The 19,134-nt window shown below is 33.9% G+C and overlaps 1 protein-coding gene across 9 annotated transcripts in view; it reads left to right on the forward strand.

Moving 5' to 3' along the window:
* Nucleotides 1–19,134, forward strand: part of LOC142345665 (muscle M-line assembly protein unc-89-like) — a 249,231-nt gene that overhangs the window by 150,312 nt on the left and 79,785 nt on the right. For 7 of the 9 annotated variants that reach the window (XM_075397869.1, XM_075397874.1, XM_075397871.1 and 4 more), the window contains 11 exons: nucleotides 120–143; nucleotides 484–686; nucleotides 2,382–2,469; nucleotides 2,765–2,922; nucleotides 3,326–3,502; nucleotides 4,130–4,207; nucleotides 4,318–4,600; nucleotides 7,682–7,879; nucleotides 10,295–10,467; nucleotides 16,195–16,327; nucleotides 17,002–17,148. In XM_075397869.1, coding sequence (XP_075253984.1) covers nucleotides 120–143; nucleotides 484–686; nucleotides 2,382–2,469; nucleotides 2,765–2,922; nucleotides 3,326–3,502; nucleotides 4,130–4,207; nucleotides 4,318–4,600; nucleotides 7,682–7,879; nucleotides 10,295–10,467; nucleotides 16,195–16,327; nucleotides 17,002–17,148 — 1,662 coding nt within the window. The remainder of the gene's footprint in view (nucleotides 1–119; nucleotides 144–483; nucleotides 687–2,381; nucleotides 2,470–2,764; nucleotides 2,923–3,325; nucleotides 3,503–4,129; nucleotides 4,208–4,317; nucleotides 4,601–7,681; nucleotides 7,880–10,294; nucleotides 10,468–16,194; nucleotides 16,328–17,001; nucleotides 17,149–19,134) is intronic. The other 2 variants (XM_075397873.1, XM_075397870.1) reach the window with 2 other exon arrangements.

The following is a 19,134-nucleotide window of genomic DNA, read 5'->3' on the forward strand; positions in this document are numbered from 1 at the left end:
TAATTTTGATAGGTTGTATTTTTTTTATTCTGCAGAAGTATCACCTGAGTTTTGTTTGAAAGATGTGATATATGAGTACAGGTCTCCAGAAAATGTTTAGTTATTCATGTAATTTGCAGATCCGAGAATTCGCAAAATATCGGGTTAGTTTTACTGGTATCCATTTTTGTTTGGTATACAAATCATAACTTATGTTTATTATCAAAAAAATGTTTATTATGTATGTTTATTATGAAAACGTGGGGATTTCGTTGCCTTCGACTAAGTTTTATTGTAATTTTTGCACAATCTCATAAAATTTTAGTTCCCTTCAGCTTCCTTTATTTACACCATTTCATTTGCACTGAATCTAATTGAATTACTTTTTCTGTTTTATCTGCTTTTTCATCTAAAATATCGAAACAGCTTTTTTCGCATGCGTTGAAAGTCTAATTTCTAGTCATGTCATACTCTTTGTCAAGACTGAAGTTGTCCTTTTTCTAGTTGTGGGAGAGCCACCCAAATTTGTCAAAAAGCCAGCTGACAAGGAAGTAGCAGAGGGCAAATCGGTTGAATTTACATGCAAGGTCACGGGAAATCCTCTCCCAGAAGTCAAATGGGTGAACAAAGAGGGAGAGGAATTGACACAAAATGATGACTTCAAACTCAGCTACAAAAATGGGGTGGCCACGCTGCTCATAAAAGAGGTATCTTGTTTAGCAACTGTCCCACCGCTTGAATTTTTCCATATATAATTGGCACTTTATACGCTGTTATGATTGTTTATAACTGTTAAAATTTAATAACTTTTGTAATAACTGGTCGATTTTTTAAGGCTGTAAAAACATTAGTCTGTTCACACGGGCGTATGAGAGCCAAACAAAAACAGTTAGCTTGTTTATTTGATGGAGTTAGTGCTCTTGTATTGAGTTGGGTGACGTTGACGTTATAAGAGTGCCGAAAATGTATTCATATTTTTACCCGATAAATTTCTAAAACAATCAGGTCACCTTAACTGAAATGAACGCAAAAATTCTAAACCAATCACAATGAGGTGGCGAGACTTAGTAATTTTTTATTTATTCTGACAAGATATTTGACGCGAGATAAATTTTTAGCAAACAATGGTAATTTTTTAGCATGGTCTTGACTTAGTGGCCAGTGAGGCCTCATATGATTCTATCACAACCAAATTAATGATAGGCATGACCTGGTCTCTTTGAAAATTATTTCCGCTAGTTTTTAAAATTCAATTAATTGGCAGTTTGGGCACTTTTAAAATCGATCTCAGTTTGGGTACTCTTAAACGTCGGCATTTTACTTTGTTGGCATAGTTGTACGTAATCAGTGTAGAAGAGCCGACGTTAAAAAGCCGATTCAAGGACCAAAGCGATTGAGTGAGCTAATATAGAGTAGCAATGGCGAGTATTATGAACTATATTATGCCAGGGTCATGCCTCATCTGCGGTACAAATTTTACAGCTATATTACTATGCCGACATTTAAGACTGCCAAGACTCGAACTGATTTCAAATGCGCTGAAACTGCAAATAGCAATTAATTATAAATTCATTGCTAGCGGAAATGATTTTCGAAGGGACCAGAGCAATCTGATTACTACTTCAGTTGTGATAGGTTCATATCAAGGCGTGTTCATGGTCTGCAATTATATTGAATGATTAGAATTTATCTTGTTCAACTGCTCTTGTCCTTATAAAAACAATTTTTCCGATATCTCACGAGCTCATTGGGATTAGTTCAGCAATTTGGAATTTTCCCGCTCAATTCGAAAAAAATCGTCTGATTTTTTTTGGAAATTTATCAGATGAAAAATTGCGTACTTTTTTTGCTCTCATATAATTGGCGCAGTTATAAGTCGGCATATTTGTACAACCACTTCAGTGGCCCATGGGGCTTGATATGAAACAATCACGACCGAACATAAGATCAATTTGCCCAAGTAACTGCTTTTCATATATTTAAGTAACAATTTTTGTTAATTGAACGCAAGTTTCTCCCTTTGGATCTTCAATTCAAATCAGTTGGAGTTTTTTTACCGACAGCTCTTTAGAAATAGTTTTAAGTGACATAAAATGTTAATTTTCGATAAAAACTGTTCCTTCTATTGTTGGTGTAATTTTTTTTGGTTTTCATTTTTTCCTATTTGTTCTTGGCTTGTAAATTGTTGATAAGTGTTTAATGTTGGCTAAAAACTTGAAAACAACATATTTTATGTTGCTTTGGTTGGACCTAAGATTCATGGAAGCACCGTTTTTCTAAGAAGTACAAAAATTGAGATATCTGAAAATTGAAATGTAGGAATTAGTCCTTTGTTCTTTGAGATGATCAAAAGCTGTTTTTGAATTTCAGTCTTCCGAATGATCCATTTGGTATCATTTCAGGTGATCCCCGATGATGATGGGAAGTTTCTCTGCAAGGCTGTTAACAGAGTTGGTGAAACCACTTGCTCATTCTTCGTCAAAGTGTTGCGTAAGTTCCCACATCAACCTGTGCTATGTTACTCTTCATATCCGATATATCATACCCCTTGCTCTAGACCAGTTTGTTTTAGTAATTATTTTTGCGAACTGTCATCTCCTTATTAAGCAGCAAATAAACATGGATTCATTTTTTTGGATTTAGAAGGTGAAGATTTGATGTTCTCTAATTTGGGATTTTTTCAAAACTGAAAATCTCTCAGTCTCCCCTTCATGTTGTTTATAGCTGTAACATCTCTGATGGTATGTTTTAGTTGATTTTATGTATATGTTTATTTCTTACACAGGTAAATCGAAGCCATTCTTCGAAGTGCCAATCAAAGATGTGAGTTGTCGTGAACTGGACTCGTGTTCATTCGACTGTGTCGTGTCAGGAGACCCAAAACCCACAGTGCACTGGCAACATAATGGGGAGAAAATCATGCCCAATAACAAGGAAATAAAGGTATCAATTTCATTTTCATTGGATTTCTTGCAAACAGTGGTCAAGTTCTCAAGTTTTTATTTAACGAAACGGTTTCGAAAACGGTTTTTGCTGATTTTTCTCTGTTTTTGCGAGCACTGCTTCTTTGCATTGTAAAATTCATAAAAAAACTTTTGCTGATTTTAAGGTCAATACTTGAACCTGTTTGTTTTGCTATTTTTACCTTAAAATTTGAGTTCCAAATGATAACCCTCTTTGATCTCTGCGATCAGTCTGTGATTCATAGGTTGCAAAGCGAAACGAAGAAAAAAAGCAAAAATAACAGACGTTGTATAATTTATTTGATATCAAGCTTAATATTTTATAATTTTGACTGGAATTTTCTATTTTTGCGTTGGCTAGAAAACTGACAATTTCTGTTAAGATTATCGCAACTGGCAACAAGCACTCACTCCACATCAAAGAGACTCAATTCACAGACAGAGGAACCTACAAGGCCATTGCTTCCAATTCGGAGGGAGAGGAGGGCTGCTCTGCCTTCCTGGCTGTGGAAGAGTTGCCCTTCCATCTTAAACCCCATTCGCCACAGATAGAAAAACAGGTTTGTATATTGAAACCCAAAAGAAGTTTCTTAGAAGCTCAAATTTGTTAGGTCCGCGTCTGCTCAAAAATTGTCTCCGTTACATATTTTATCGTGTAATGTGATTATTGACTTTAACAAGAAATATCACGCCAATTTTTTCATATTATTTTTTGCTGTTGAATTGTAAATTTGAAGGCAATTTTTTTCGTGGCCTAAAAACTTATCAACAGCTCATAATACGTATCTTTCAATGCATATTTTTTTTTTGATATTTTTTGATGACCATTACATTTATCATCGTTTTTCGAATAAGAGTCTGAGCTGCGCAATAAGTTGCTAATCGCACCTCTTACTTGGTGTAGCCGCTTGTTGAGCTGTACTACTCTTCGGCTAAATCTTCCAGAGTGCTTGTTTTATAGAGATAGCATACATATTTGTATTTTGGCAAAGAAATTAAAATATTCAAATAATCACTGTTGTTAACTAATATTTTTTTTATTGTGCATCCGTTTTTGAGATCCCTGTGAACAATCGTCTTGCATCAGAAATATTATTCGTCAATGAATTCATTCATTACTATGATAAATTGCTATAAATATTAGCTGCTTGCTGATTAACTTGCCTCAATTCGGTGTGATTGTTTAGGCTCCAGCACAGATCCAGGCAGAAGAGGGAGAACCAGTTGTCATAGAGTGTGATATATCTGCCAAGCCCAATCCAGAGGTCAGTTATAATGCATTTATGTTACATCTAGAATTTCATTATTCCCCAACTTCTTAATATCCAGTATTTTTTTTGCATCTGCTCATTTTGCAACCTTCATTTTATTGCAGGTATGTTGGTACAAAGACCGGAAACACAAACTCAAACCAGGCCCGGACATCAAAATGACCACAAATGGTAACACTCACTCCCTTCAAATTCGGAGTTGTCTGGCCGAAGATTCCGGATCGTACACCCTGCAGGCGAAGAACAACTTGGGGGAGGTGTCCACTTCGTGCAATTTGTACGTTAAAGACAGACACACCGAACCAGAGGCGCCTGAGTTTGTGATTGGTTTAAGTGAGGTTGTTGCCAAAGAAGGAGAATCGGCGACATTTGAGTGCGTCGTGAAAGGTTTGTATTTTTCTAACAAACCCTGAGCAGTTTAAAGTTCGCGTTTTTTCAGGCTTGTTCAATTCTCTTGGACAAACAAAATTACAAATAGCACAAAAAATGGAATATTAGATTAATACTTACAACTTTTGAGACTAAAGCAGTAAGAGTTAAAGCACATCATATTATTGTTTTGGAATTGAAGAAGTATTGGAGTTGAAACGCAGGTTTTTTAGTGGCAGTCTGTCTTCTGTCATGTCATAGTTAACAGCAGAATCTTTTCAAACTATGAAGATATTGCTCTTTTGTAATCTAGATCATACAAACAAAAACAAGGCGGCTCGGTAATGTGCGATGGCACATAAGGTTCCGACCCCGCCCATCCACAATTTTGGCATAATTGTCTACCAAATGAGGAACAGATAGAAAAACCCAAAAATTATTTTTTGTGAATCCCGAAAAAGCTCAAGTCTTTTCCAAAAAATTCTGTATGAACGATAAGATAGCCTTCCAAGCAAATAATTCAGTGGAGTAAATATCAATGCATTAGATGGCTGTAATATCTCAATATTAAGAAAGCGAGTCAAGACGAACAGCAAAATCAAACAACAACAACAACAAACATCAATTACATCAAAAAATTTATGTCCCTCTTAAAAACTAAATTTAATAGGAAAGTCAACATACCGTCGGATAAACCTAAAACTAAACAAAAATAACTTATAAATCACCAGAAAACATATGCAACCAGTCCATAAAATGGTTTGGTAACAATTATACAAAAAAGAACAAAAACAGTAGGTAAAAAAATTAAATTAATTTTTTGAAACAGTTAACTTCAAAGTAATAAATTCCATTAGGAATCAATTAAAATTACCACAAATTTATGATTACTACTGCTTCTATAGAAGGGCATTAGGACCTGTCCTTATTCATTTTTTAAAGCGGCTAAAAAGAACAACAAAGAACAAACAAAATTTCAATTGAAACTTGCCGGAAAACGCTGTCAAAACAGTCAAGCCAAATTTTGGCACACAAAATATATTTGATTGCGCCTTCTTCAAACAGCTATAATGTAGTACGTGGCCATTCATTAGTAACACTAGGTAACAAGTAGACAAAAAAAGCGAAGTGCTAAAGTATGTAATACTTTTGATTTTTTTTTCGAAACAAAATTACATTCAATATCATAAAAGGCATTAATTACAAAAGAGCTATTTAAATCGGGCCGTTTATTCGTGAAAAGGAAGCCCTCGAGACCTGTAATTATCCAGAATATTTCTTGAATCAACAAAAAGAACGTCGAATATGACAAAAATCAAATTAATTTACTTTTTTTGTGAAAAACTGATGTCGAAGCCAGTAAGGTCATAACAAATTCTTAAGAAAAAAGATTTTGGGACACCAATCCCTTTGATTCCTTTGACACCCAAAATGTCATATTTGACCTGTAATTAACTAATGAGATTAGGTAACAAAAAGAAACATAAAAAAAACAAAATTGTGAAATTAAAAAGTTTTTTTTTTAATTTTGGAAAACGATTGTTTTCAAAGTCATGAAAGCCATCAGCTATCTATTAATATCAGAAAATCAGTTCTTCTATTCTTCCATGAAAAGCCAATGAAAGCTATCACTAAACAGGAAATTTCATACGACCGAACCGACAAATCATAAATGAAAGTTAGAGACAAAATAAATTTAAAAAGTCGAGGCCGTTAAAACGATGATATATATCTTTCAGGATTTTAATATGTTCAATTGTGCTTTATTTTGAATGCAAATAAGGTGACATGAGAACTGTCAATAATCTGATAATGTGACAAAATTAGAATACGTGAAAAACTGGCAAATATCAAAACAAACAAAAATCTGAAATCTTGTCGTATCAAAGCCAGAAAACAATAACTTCAGGCTTAAAACTGCAACCGAGATTAAATTTTAAATCAGTAGGAAAAAGAAGCAGTCTTTTTTGCTGACATTAAGCTGGAAGTTGTACAAATTAAGAAAAAAATAGAGGAAAAAATATTTAAGCTATTATTTATTGAAAAGTCAATTATTTTTAAAAAAAGAAACGACCATAAGCTTTCAATTAAAAAACTAAATGCATTAGCTTGGAGCTGCTTAATTGGTCGGACCTATCACTCCTGAGCTTTGATTTGATATGTTCTGTTCTTTATTATTAAAAAATGTTTTTTTTTTTAAAAAAAGACCGACTGATTACAACCCGATTTTTTTCGGATTGTAAGAGTCCAAGAACGGCCCAAAACTAGCCCTGTAAATACTTATTGTCAGTTAGGAACAATTGATTTTTCGAATGTTGTAGATATAGATAATTTGTTAGTTGAAAACTCAAAATAAAATCTGCATTTTTGATAATCAACGAGTAAAGTTAGCAAAAAACGGCAAAGTTTTAACTACAGTGCACTCTCAGCGGACTCTGAAGTAGAAATAGCCCCCCTCTGAGTCTACAAAGATTGTATGAGTGTTGTTTGGGGGTTTACTGTCGGCAAATTTAATCAAAGTGGACAAAAGTAGCTTATTTCGTGCTGTTTTTGATGAAAAAGGCTAAATTTTGAAATGTTTATCCAGATTTTTTGACCAAAAAAATGAAATCAAAACAATCAACAATGCTTTTTCGTCTTCAAAAATAAAATCAACGATACTATTTATAAAATTTATAACAAATTTTAGCAAAATTGACGAAAATTTAGGCAAAAATTCCGGAAAATGTGAATAAAAACAACGTGAATTCACTCTTCTTTTCTCAGAAGTTTAAACCTCGATAACTCCCTGTAAAAAACGAAAATTAAAAAAAATTTTTAATTCCAAATTCTACGCTGGACGAGCTTTCTAATGATACCAGTCTCAACTCTCTACGATGAATATATCGAGCGGCGAAAATTCACGGAACAAAAAAAAACACAGTTGAGTATATAGTTCCTCCCCCCCTCAAGAGGGTCGGAACAATAAAGAAAACGGAGAATGAGAAATTGACCAGAAAATTCAATCGACGTACTTCATCAGCAATTCCATCAGCACTCAATCAATCGAACAGCATGATTTCATTCAGGTGTAGAGTTAAATATGTATTTGATTTGCAGGTGTGCCAGCACCCACCGTCTCTTGGTACTTGAATGGAGAGAAACTAACAGAGGCTCCTGACCAGCAGATCAGAAGAAACGAAGACAAACATCTTCTTAAACTGCACAAACTAGAAATCGACGATACAGGTCCGTTGACTGCTACTGCTTCAAACATAGCCGGCAATGTGAGCTCAACGGCACCTTTACTTGTCAATGGTAAGTTATTTTGTTAAGCGTGAAATGGGTGTTTACTTGGAAACCATGGTTACGTAATTGTTCAATGATGAAATTTCTTGTAGTTCTCTAAGATGTAACGATGTTTTCTCTACTCTCAAGTGCGTAGAAATTACCGTTTCTATTACATCAAAATATAACAAGGAGAATCGGTATTGTGGGTTTACACATAAGGCTTCAACCCGTCAAAAGTTAGTTGTCATCCTCAGCAAAGTATTTGAATTCATTCAAGCATTTGCTACATTAATTGGTTGACCAGTAAATGTAATCTATTCTGCAGGTCTACGTGCTTAGAAAATGATAGCAATTTTATGTTTTCGGGAAAAGAGACAAAAGTTGTGAAACATTTGTCAGTCCAAATTATCTGTCGCTGCTATTATCGTTTTGTTGTTTTAAGTTTTCACGAGACAGCAGCCGGACTGTGGATTTTCAAAGAAATTCTTTGAAGTTTCATTTATAAAAACAGTCTTTGTTTGTTGTGATAATCAACGAAAAGTTGTAATTGCAGTAAAACTTTTACAATTTTTGACAAAAAAAGTTAGGAAAATGCTCTTATTTAAAAATTCATTTCTTTGTTAAATTTGCTAATATTTGTCAGCTGAGAATATGCGCGTATCATTTTAAAGCTAATACTATCAACCGATGACAGTAACTATACTTAGAATAACAGCAAAACAAGGCCATATTATAATCCCCTAAAATGTTGAATAACAAATTTTTTTCTTTCTGACATTTTTTTGTAAAAATAATTAGTGAAAACAAGATTTTCGATTTGATATTCCTCTGTTGGTATTTGCAGGGACTGCTACTTTTCAACTGCCTTTTAAAAGGCGATACTTAGAATAATGGCTGAAAATTTGATTGACCAGAATAAGAATTACTTAAGTACAAAAATTCCTTAAGTACTTTAGAAGAAAAAAGTACACAATAATCTCAATTTTTACGGCCTTTGGTCTCTGGAATATGCCCTGTTCTATATAAAAGTTTTGTTCTATAAAATTTAATTAGACTACCAATTTTAGAATTTTTATAAATGTAATTTTTTAAACAAAAATGATATAACAAAGAATCAGAGTTAACAATGTCAATATTCCACATCAGTGAACCATTTCAAAAATTATCCTGGGCTTCAATCGACCAACAGTTTTCATTAGAGTGTTTGAAAGTGATCAAAATCGAAATTGGTAAAATCTCCTACTAGCAATTAAAAAGTCAAGCAATTTATATGTTGGATCATATTTTTCCATTTAAAATTTACATTTGCTTTTCAGGAATTTATTTTGATTGGGGCTTGCTGTTGCACTTAATAATAAGCATACCACTCGCCATAACAGTATGAATTATACATTAATGTAGCGAGGAGCTTTACATTTCAATTAACAATCACACTTTTCAATGTGAGATATTATATGTTTGATGCTTAAGATAATATTTTTTTTCGTAATTTGCCTAGAAGAGTTACGCTGAATTTGGCTGTTTAGGTTTGTTTTCTTTTTTGCGTGTAGTTTCTTCTTTTGTTTTTTGCAAGAAATTGAAAATTTGCATATAATTTATTTTATTTTAAAACAACTGTTCATTCTCTATAATGAACATTTAGGTGGGCTGTTTTCTGTGCTATAGACCGCAGGGTGTTACCAACGCAATTGTGCCTCTTGAAAACCCCCGCAGAAACCCGGCAATGACAAAAAGGGAAATTAAAACACGTGTTACTAACAACGATTTGATTCGGGAGCTATGATTTAATAAAACATTTCCATAGTTACTCGGTTTTCTCCAACCGACTACTGGGCTTCCACGACACAGGGTTTGCTTGTCCCAGGGAAAAAATTTCTCATATTAAATACTCGACACTGGCTTTTGAAAATATGAAACCCTGCTTTAAGACGAGACTATCTTTTTGTCGCCCTTTTCTTGCCTCTGCTGCAATTTTAAGAGTGTCGAAAATAGTGTCGCAGAAAAAGATAGTGTAATCAGCTGCAGTGTGGCGTAAGTCTTGCACCTGTTGTTAACGCAATGATAGTTGGTTTAAAAATTTACCACATGCTTGTTAGCGCCCTCTCAAGGTAACGCAACAACTCGAATTTTAGGAGGAGGTTATTTAATTCTCTATGGTGATAGCAACCCTGATCAAAATTAAAATTACGAAACGTCGATATTGCAAAAAAAGTGTCTGCGATTTTTAAAGAGAAGTGCAAGTATCTCCAAAGGAAATCCATGAATTTGTGAGTGGTTACTTATCAATTCTTTCGTCTGGTGGCGAGAAGAGTTATGTTCAAGTACTTATCTGAAAAGTATTATCTATGATCTTGATAAAGTTCGGCTCATTACGGGAGGAAAAATATCTACACACACATAACCAATTCTGCCACTTTATTAAAACATTGAGATTATTTTCAGCTCGGGAGAAGAAGCCCATTCTAATCCAACCTCTGACGAGCGTGAAAACAAAACTGGGAGAGCCAGAAGCTGTGATGCAGTGCAAGATTGGCAATGCCTCTGCTCCACCCGGGTGCAACATTAATCTATACAAGGACGACCAGTTGGTTCCTGTCAACAATACACGTGTAAAGGTACTATCCTGCCTTCGGGTTTTGATTGGTAGAGAAATATTTGACAAATTTTGCGTGGACGCTAGTAAAAGCTCAAGCTCTCGGAGATGACAAATATACACATGTACCAATTTCTAGGTTTGATGAAAGACAGATTTTCACTTGTCTGTGCGTTTCGCACAGCAAGTTCCAACTTTCCGTAAACGAAAACAATCAAATGGTTCGTATTACCTCGAAAAAAGTTTATGCCACGAAGAGCAAGTAGTCACAACTTAAACGAAATAGAGCAATTCTCTTTTAATAGCTGCGAAGCTGTAAACTGAGCTATTGCGGTGATCTTGGCTTGTTACAATTCAATGAAATTCGAGTTTATTCGGGCGCTTGTCTTTTTTGCGACTCGAAGAGGAGCATTGTTGGAGCGTCTCTTTTATCAGTATCTTTGGAGTGTAATTAAAACAAGATGTAGAACTCAATTCAGAACATGAAAACTAACTGTTTAGGTCAAAAAGTTGAACAAATTGAAGAGCACAGAGGAGATAAAGATTTTTTGATCATGCCGCTTTTTGAGGGAGAGCGAGAAAAGTAGGTGTGAAAAAGTTTCGCTGAGCAAGATTTTCAGAAAATAAACAGAAAAATTGTCCGTTTTTTATAGTTCTAGTGTTTGCTCTCGTTTGAAGCATTTTAGGGGTGTCTTCTGTGGGCTCAATGATTACATAGAAACTAAACAAATAACAGATTTTTAGATTTTGTACTCAAATGTTTTTATTTGCTAGGTTTCTCTCTTTTTTCGATATATTGATGGTTGTTGTTTTTTCTTTCATATGATCAACGATCGGCAAAATTTAGCTAACTATGTTGGAAAACCTGGTTTCCATTGTCTATGAAAAAATTTTTGAAAAGTTTTTATGAAATTAATTTCATATTTTGCTTTTCGAATCTAATTCTAAATTTTTCACTTCGTTTGCTGTTTCATATTGAGTGATATAATGAACAAGGAGGCTTGGTAATGTGCATTAGCACATAAAGTTCCGACCCCGCTCATCTACATTTTTCACTTAATTGTCTACCAAATGAGGAAGAGATTGAAGAGAAAAATTCAACATTTAAACATATCGTTCAACAAACTACTAAATGATTAAAACAAACTACTTAAGAGGTCTGATGAGACCTATAATGCCATAATATGAATACAAGAATAAAAGGCGATAAAAATCAAATAATTAAAAATATCAGTTAATTATTTTTTTAAATGTTGCTTATGAGGCATCAATTGAAATCATTGAGAGATTCTTTTATACATCCATAGAGCGCGATGGCAACCTGTCATTATCCAGGATATGTCATACGACTACAATAAGAACGACTACTAGCAATAAGAAAAAATTTGCAGGAAGAAATTTGCACTAAAAAACTTGCACGAAAACTTTGTCCCAACATTAAAAAATTTGGGTCTTTTTTTTCAAATAACCAGAAGACCGCTCATTGTTGTGATACTTTTAAAAAAACTTAAACATGCAAAAATTGGCGACGTGCAAAACTCACGAATATATTATTAAAACCGTTATGAAGATTAAATTTTTCTTCAATAGATAAGGGGTGTGACTTGTCTAAAGAGATGCTAAGCTACAAGTTAACAGAATTGAAATTGGCAAATCTCAAATTTCCATTGTTTTGTTAAAAAAACAAATGACTTCAAAATTTATAGCCAACACAAACTTTCTACTAAAAGAGTAGATTTTCTTGCAACTTCTTCGAAACCTAATTGCGCTTGTTATCAGTGAGACTAAGTCATAAGACTATAAAACATCGGTTACAAGCTGAACTAAAAAAACTTCAAACAACTTTACAAAAACTCAGTGTTGAAGCCATTAAATTTATACAATATTAAACGAAAGAAAATTAAATCTTCATTTGCGTCTGTTTCGAACATCAGAAAGTATTTATTGTAAAGCGACTATCTCAAAATGGCAGCAAAAAGAACCGCAAATATTGAAAAGTATCCAAAAATCACAAAATTCTTCTGAAAAAGAAATTTTCTGAGCCCTGAAGACAACAGTCAAAACGTTCAACGAACAGACAAAAATTTTGAGTTATTGTAAATTACCAAAAAAATGCAAACCGGGACAAAAATTTTCTTTTTTTGTATTAATTTCATTTTGAAAGTCAATAAAATCGTTAGCTAAATACTGGTTTCAGCTATTAAGTTCATCTATGTCTATACCATGGGCCACTGAGAAAATTAATTTCCAAAAATTTGGCATATGACTACAAAAGTTAACAACAAATACAGTGCGAACATACAAATCTCTGCCAAATTCTTAAAGAGAACGGTGTTGCAATGCTTAAATCCATATGTTATGAAAATATTAAATGTTATTAGTTCCAAAACTGTTAGAGCTTTTTCAGTTAGATTCTTTAGTATTGTCGCAATATACAAATGAAACAACAACAACAGTAAAAATGGGCAATTATGCACAAAAATCACAAAATTTTGTATGAATACTCGTCGTACCAAAACCTAGAAGCCGATTGTAAAAAAATAGAACCTTGAATCTTATTTGAACGAAAGTTTGAGCTGTTTTTACTGAGAATAAGCTAAATGTTGACATCAAAGATTTTTAAAAAATTGACAATTTAAAAAAATCACTGAAGTTTCGTTGAAATTTCCAGAAACACATTTAAGGACATATGAGACCTTAGCTAACAGCCTAATGCACTTTCCAGGTTCATTTACACCTCTTAAAGAGGCCATTTTGATTTCTGAATGGATAGACTTAGCAATGAGACTGCAAAAAGGATAAAAATTAAAGGCAAAATACAAGAAATCAGTTAAAGGTAACTAAAACTCTTGCTCAAAGCCACAAAAAGCCACAAAGTTTTCTGAAAACATTCTCTATCTACATTTGGCCTCATGTTTACCTAAATAAGAGTTGTCATCAATATAGCGGCGGATAAAAAATTTTGTCAGTAGTTAGCATAAAAAAACGAAAGCAAAAACTTTTGAAAAAATTTAGCACCAATATAAAAATTAAAAGGTTTATGATTGTAATATTTCATGATAATATCAAACTTATCCCAGATTTTGCCGCGCTCTCAACAAACCGTTCAATTGTTCCAGTGTTTGCGAATTAGATCAATTGTGGAGTGAAAGACTTCAAATAATAAAAAAGCAATGATGAATTTTGAATAATTATTGAGTTAAATTTGAAGAAAACGGCAACATTTCAGAAGACTTTTATAGGGCGCCTAGTTTCAACTAGCCTTTTTTCGGTGTATAATGAGATTATGTCAGCAATTTCTAGTTCTCTATTTTCGGCAAACTTAAACAAAGTGAAACAAGAGATCGTATTTTGTGCAACTTTTGATGAAAAAAAGTCATAATTTTGGAAATTTTTGTCAATATTTTTAGCCAAAAAACTCCAATCAATCATCTCAGCAGCTTTCTTATGGTTACAATAACCCTCTACCGTTTAAAACGTTAACCTAATTTAAGTTATAGTAGCAAAATTGTTCCAAGTTTTTTTATCAAAATTACTGAAAATTGGAATAAAAACTGTCGAATATTCATAAAACTTTAAACCTCGATAAATCCCATTAAAAGAAGTTCGTAGAAATCTTTTCAATTACATATTCTACGATGTACGTGCTTTTTAATGATATCACTCACAACTCTCCAACTCTCTACGATGAATAAATCGATCAGCCAAAATTCAATGAACAAAAAAACCCATTTGAGTATATATTCATCCCTCGACACTAAAGTGTGGTTTGGAACAAAAAGGTGTGTTTTATTTCTAGTTTACTATGGCATACGAGGATAGGGTCAAATTCAATCTAACTTTTTTGATAAACAAGTTTCAGCAAAATTGAAAATAATTTTGTCAAAAATGACAAAAAAATGTGAATAAAAACAACGGAAATCACTCTACTTTTCTCAAAAGTTAAAACCTCCATAATTCCCTGTAAAAAACGAAAATTGAAAAAATCTTTTTAATTCCATATTATACGCTGGAGGCGCTTTCTAAGGATACCAGTCCCAACTCTCTACGATGAATATATCAATCGGCCAAAATTGTCTGAACAAAAATAACCCATTTGAGTATATAGTTCCTCCCCCACAAGTTGGTCGGAACAATTTTATTTTAAATTAGTTTAGACAGTGTTTGGTTGGTAATTAAATTTCACTTCGAGGCATTCCAGGAGTTTTTCAGTTATTTTTTTAGATCTTTTTGGCACATTTTCATGACTTTTCAAGTCAAACGTTTTAAGGGATGATATTTCTTGCTATTGGTTTTTCGTTCACAAATAGCAAATTCACCTTGATTTTAACTTTTTGGATTTTTTATCGTTTTTTCAATGGTTTTCCTAATCCCTTCATAGTCGATTCTAGATCTAGGTTTTTGTTTTTTTCAATGAATTTTTTGTACCGTAGGTCTGAATTTTTCTTGCTGTTTTTTTGTTTTTCAGCTCACTCTTTTTTCGCGTTAGACATTTGATCTAGAAGATTTTCGACTTCTTTCTTGACATTTTCACTAAATTTTCCTGCTTGATTTCTAGCTTTTTGCGTGTCCTAAGTTCGCTTGTTGAGAAATTATTTTTATGTGTGTTGCTATAACCAATTCTGTTATAAAATAATTAAGCACAAGTGCCTTGGGCCGAGTGGTTAATTCCTCCGTATATTCTGGCGGAGAGCTGGGGATCGATCCTTTCTCTTGTCAAAACTTTTTGCAACCTGCAATTTCCTCAATGATACACCCCATTGAATTCAATTTGTGCTATTTAGATGGCGGTGATATCTTTTTTCAGCTAATTTATGTATCTTTTTCAATCTGTTTTTTACGATATGTCTGGTATATGGAATTTTCAAGCATCTACGATCAGTTGAATAGTTCACGATGCCAATTAGAAAGACAGAAGTTGATATCATTTTTGTTGTTGCTCTTGAAAATAATTGTAAAAAGAAGTTCAATTGAGTAATAACATAATTTTTGGTGCTAATTTGGTGATTTAATCAGAATGTTTTTCCGTAGCTTTTCCAAAGTAAAGTTAAGAGGGAGCTTAGGATATGAATTTTCTCGAATTGACAAAAATTTAATTTTTCTTTTAGTTGCTTTTTCACAGAAAAGTCTTGTTCATGTAAATTTCGTAGTGAAAAATCTGATTTATAATTGCTCTCGAAGTTTGAGGCAAATATTGTAAACATTGCTTTTTTGAGCATTTTTGCGTATTTGTTCGTGAACACTCTCTGATTTCTTGAGTGACATTGTTGCATTTCTGTTCTTCATTTTTGTGTTATCTAAGTTGCTCTCGATCTGAATTAAAGTTCTTTGCTGAAAGCGATTGTTTAGAAATCGAAGCCATTGTAGCTGAGGGGTTACTATGGTAGACTGCCTACTTGGAGGGAACAAGTTGGAAGCACTGCGGGGTTGGTTTTTGACCCATTAAAAATTTCTAAGCTACAACCCCTCCGGCCTATTGTTCGAGAGCAATTCATCCGATAGCAGTCGGTTTATGTATTTACATCAGTTACACAATTGTTTTGGAAACCCAACTACGCCAGATCTTACTTGTAGTTAAATGATACGGGAAAAACCTTTCATTTTGTTCAAATTCATCTTTTCAGCAAAACTTAATTCAAAAATTACTTTGCAAAAAGTTTCTACTTTGTAAAGCTTTCAAATGATAGCCAAGTGTCTTTCTGATTCAGTTTGTTTACGCTTCATAAACTGTCGTTTCAAACTATTTCAGCTCATCGACGATGGGCAGGATTCTTTGAAAGTGGTAATAACGAATGTGGCGGCCGAGGATGAGGGCCAATATTGCGTTGAGGTATCAAACGGAGCAGGAACTGTAACAACGTCAGCATTCTGTCACATTCAAGGTCTGAAAGTTCACCTTGAATTATATTAATGTTTAAATCTGTTAAATGTAATTGCCTACTTGAGAAATTTACGAGGATTGAAGTCCAATTATGCAACATCGATTGTTTATTTAAATGAGTTTACAAGCATTTATGGTTCAGTTTCCATTATTTTTTTTTTCAAGTTAGTTTGGCTTTTGCGGTACTTTTATTCAATCGATGATGGGTTTTAGGAGTTTGGGATCTTTTCTTTTGGGCCCATTTCAGTGGGTACATAACTTTTACGTTGTTGATTGTTGGCCAGTACTACTTACGGACTACACTGCATATGATGGTGTAAAAAGCAGAGAATTTGAAAATGCATTGGGGGAGGAGATTAATTCATAGTGCACGATGATGTGAATCATAAAATGAATCGGTTATGAAACTGAAATTTAAACCTTTTTGGTAGCTCTCAGATGATTAATTTTCGTGACTTAAAATTTTAAGCTTTAAGATAAAGGATCTTTGAATCACCAAAACTGAGTAAAAACACAATCCTACATTTTACGAGATAGTCCATTGTAAATTAACCTATTATTGTACACAAAAATCCCCAATGATAGCATACTTTTGCATGTTGTAGTGATGAAATTGCATATATATCACACACAAACACATTCCTCAAGTATTAGTTTGACCTGATCTCTTAACAGAAGACAGTCTCTCAGACCAATTAGCCGACGAGACAGACCTCGTCTCCTCTTCGGCTAATAATGCCTCTCTTCTCAAAGGCGCTAACTCCTCAAGCACACTTCTTGACATGTATGAAAACGTAGAAGTGTTCCTACCCATTCACGAAGGTATTTCTGCAACCCAAAACTTACCCCAAAATCAACCCAACCAATCAAAATTCACCTCTCAAATTAGAATCCAGACTAAAAACTTTGAATCGAGTGGTAGTTGTAGTGAGAGTGCTTACTCACAATTTAGCAAAAATGATGTAACAAAGAGCGTAACGTCCCATAGTGATTACGCAACCTCGCAGTCGATTACGCAACATGCTGACAATTTGACAACTGATTCGTCTTCGACGTCCAATGATGTTCCGTCACGTAGTGACGTAATGCCGAGGTCATGTGTCGTGACCGAGTTTGAAGAGCGAATTGGTATCGATAAGCAGAATGAATCATTCATGAGCTTCCAGCATAATTTGAGTTATGGTCATCTTTGCTCGTTGCCTCCGATGCATATCATATGCACGAATAACTCGGGTTCTGGGATCATAGCCGAAAAACCACCGAAGGGTCCTAGCCGACGAAGCAGAAAGCCGAATGATAACCTAAAATCACGATCGACGACAGCACTCCACGAACGAATGGCCGCTTTAAAAACTGCGAAAATGGACATAAAACCAAGCAATAGTAGTCGTAGTCTGGGATTGACAGTTGCGTCACGCGTATCTTCAACATCATTGGTGGACATCAACAACGCGACTAGCAGCCAAACATCGTCATCCAATCAGAATCGCCTGACAAGACAACACGCATCTAGTGCAACGAAGCTGTACCGACGAGAACTTCTGATTGGCGAAACGACTTTATCCAAATCTAATTTGTCCTTGCCTTATAAGGAAATTCCAATTTGTGATGAAACTGAATCCGTGAAACAATTAGTTGCCAACTTTGAAAAGAACATCCAGCTAGCCGATGATCAATTTGGAACATTTCCAACATCCAAATCAATGAACTTCTCGACTTACCAAGAAGATAACAAGAATAAAATGACTCGAAGTTCCAGAAGCGCTAAATCTTCCAAAAGCTCGCTTTGGCAATCTAACTTGCAGTGAAAACATAAATGATGCATGTTTGCTATTTTTTTTAATTAGATGTCAATTTCTTCAAAGTTATTTAAAGCATAGCTCATATTGGAGAATGCGTTTCGAAATATTATTATTATTGCGGATCGACTCCTGGTTCAAATTTTCATTTTTGCAAATTTGGTCAGTGTCTTAATCGTATATTTCTCGGATTTCGCTTTCAAAGTGCGTGAGACGAGTATACTGATTTCTTGTGGTATTCTTTCTTGTTAAGACCACTCGGACAGATGCACGTAGAAGACTTCGGTTTTCATATGCTTTTCTATTTATTATTGCAGCAAAATAAAACGAAATTTGCTTACAATCGGATCAAATATATTGAAATTTTAGAGAAGTAATTTTGGAACAGGAGACGGTCTGTAATGATCTCTCCCGTAAAATTTCTAGAATTTTTAAAATGGAGTTTTTCAACAATCTCTGTACCGCAGTTTAAACACACATAGATCGCTTTTTCTATATTGAACGTATCCTATTCAAACTTCCATGGCAAAATATATGGGTAATCAGTTCTTGTACCAACTGTTTTTTTAAGCCGAGTATGGGTAAATGTTGCGGTAAAGGTAATTGCTGAGAAGTTCTTAGATTAAAATTCAAATCATCTTTTGTAGTGAGCATGTGTAGCTTTTGACATTTTGCCATTACTTTGTTAATTGAAAGCATTTCTTATTATCATTAAGTTTTGCACACTATTTAGGTCCATATCCGCTGCAAAACAAAAAGTGATGCCTAAATTTTTTTGCAATTTTTCCTCATACATTCTTAAGCTCACGTGTGACCAAAATATAGAAAAATATAAATCATCATAGTATAAGTAAGACTTCTTGATGAATTCGCAAGGCTTCGAAATTTTAAGCATTCAAAAGTTTCGTGATAGTTTTCTTTGTACATTTTGAACATTTTCCGAGTTCTATTGTATTTAAAAAAACATAGTAAAATGCTAAGTACTTCATGCAAAAGTCAATCATTCAAA

The sequence above is a fragment of the Convolutriloba macropyga genome, chromosome 9, assembly GCF_964194025.1.
Source record: "Convolutriloba macropyga chromosome 9, txConMacr16.3, whole genome shotgun sequence".
NCBI classification, from domain to species: domain Eukaryota; kingdom Metazoa; phylum Xenacoelomorpha; order Acoela; family Convolutidae; genus Convolutriloba; species Convolutriloba macropyga.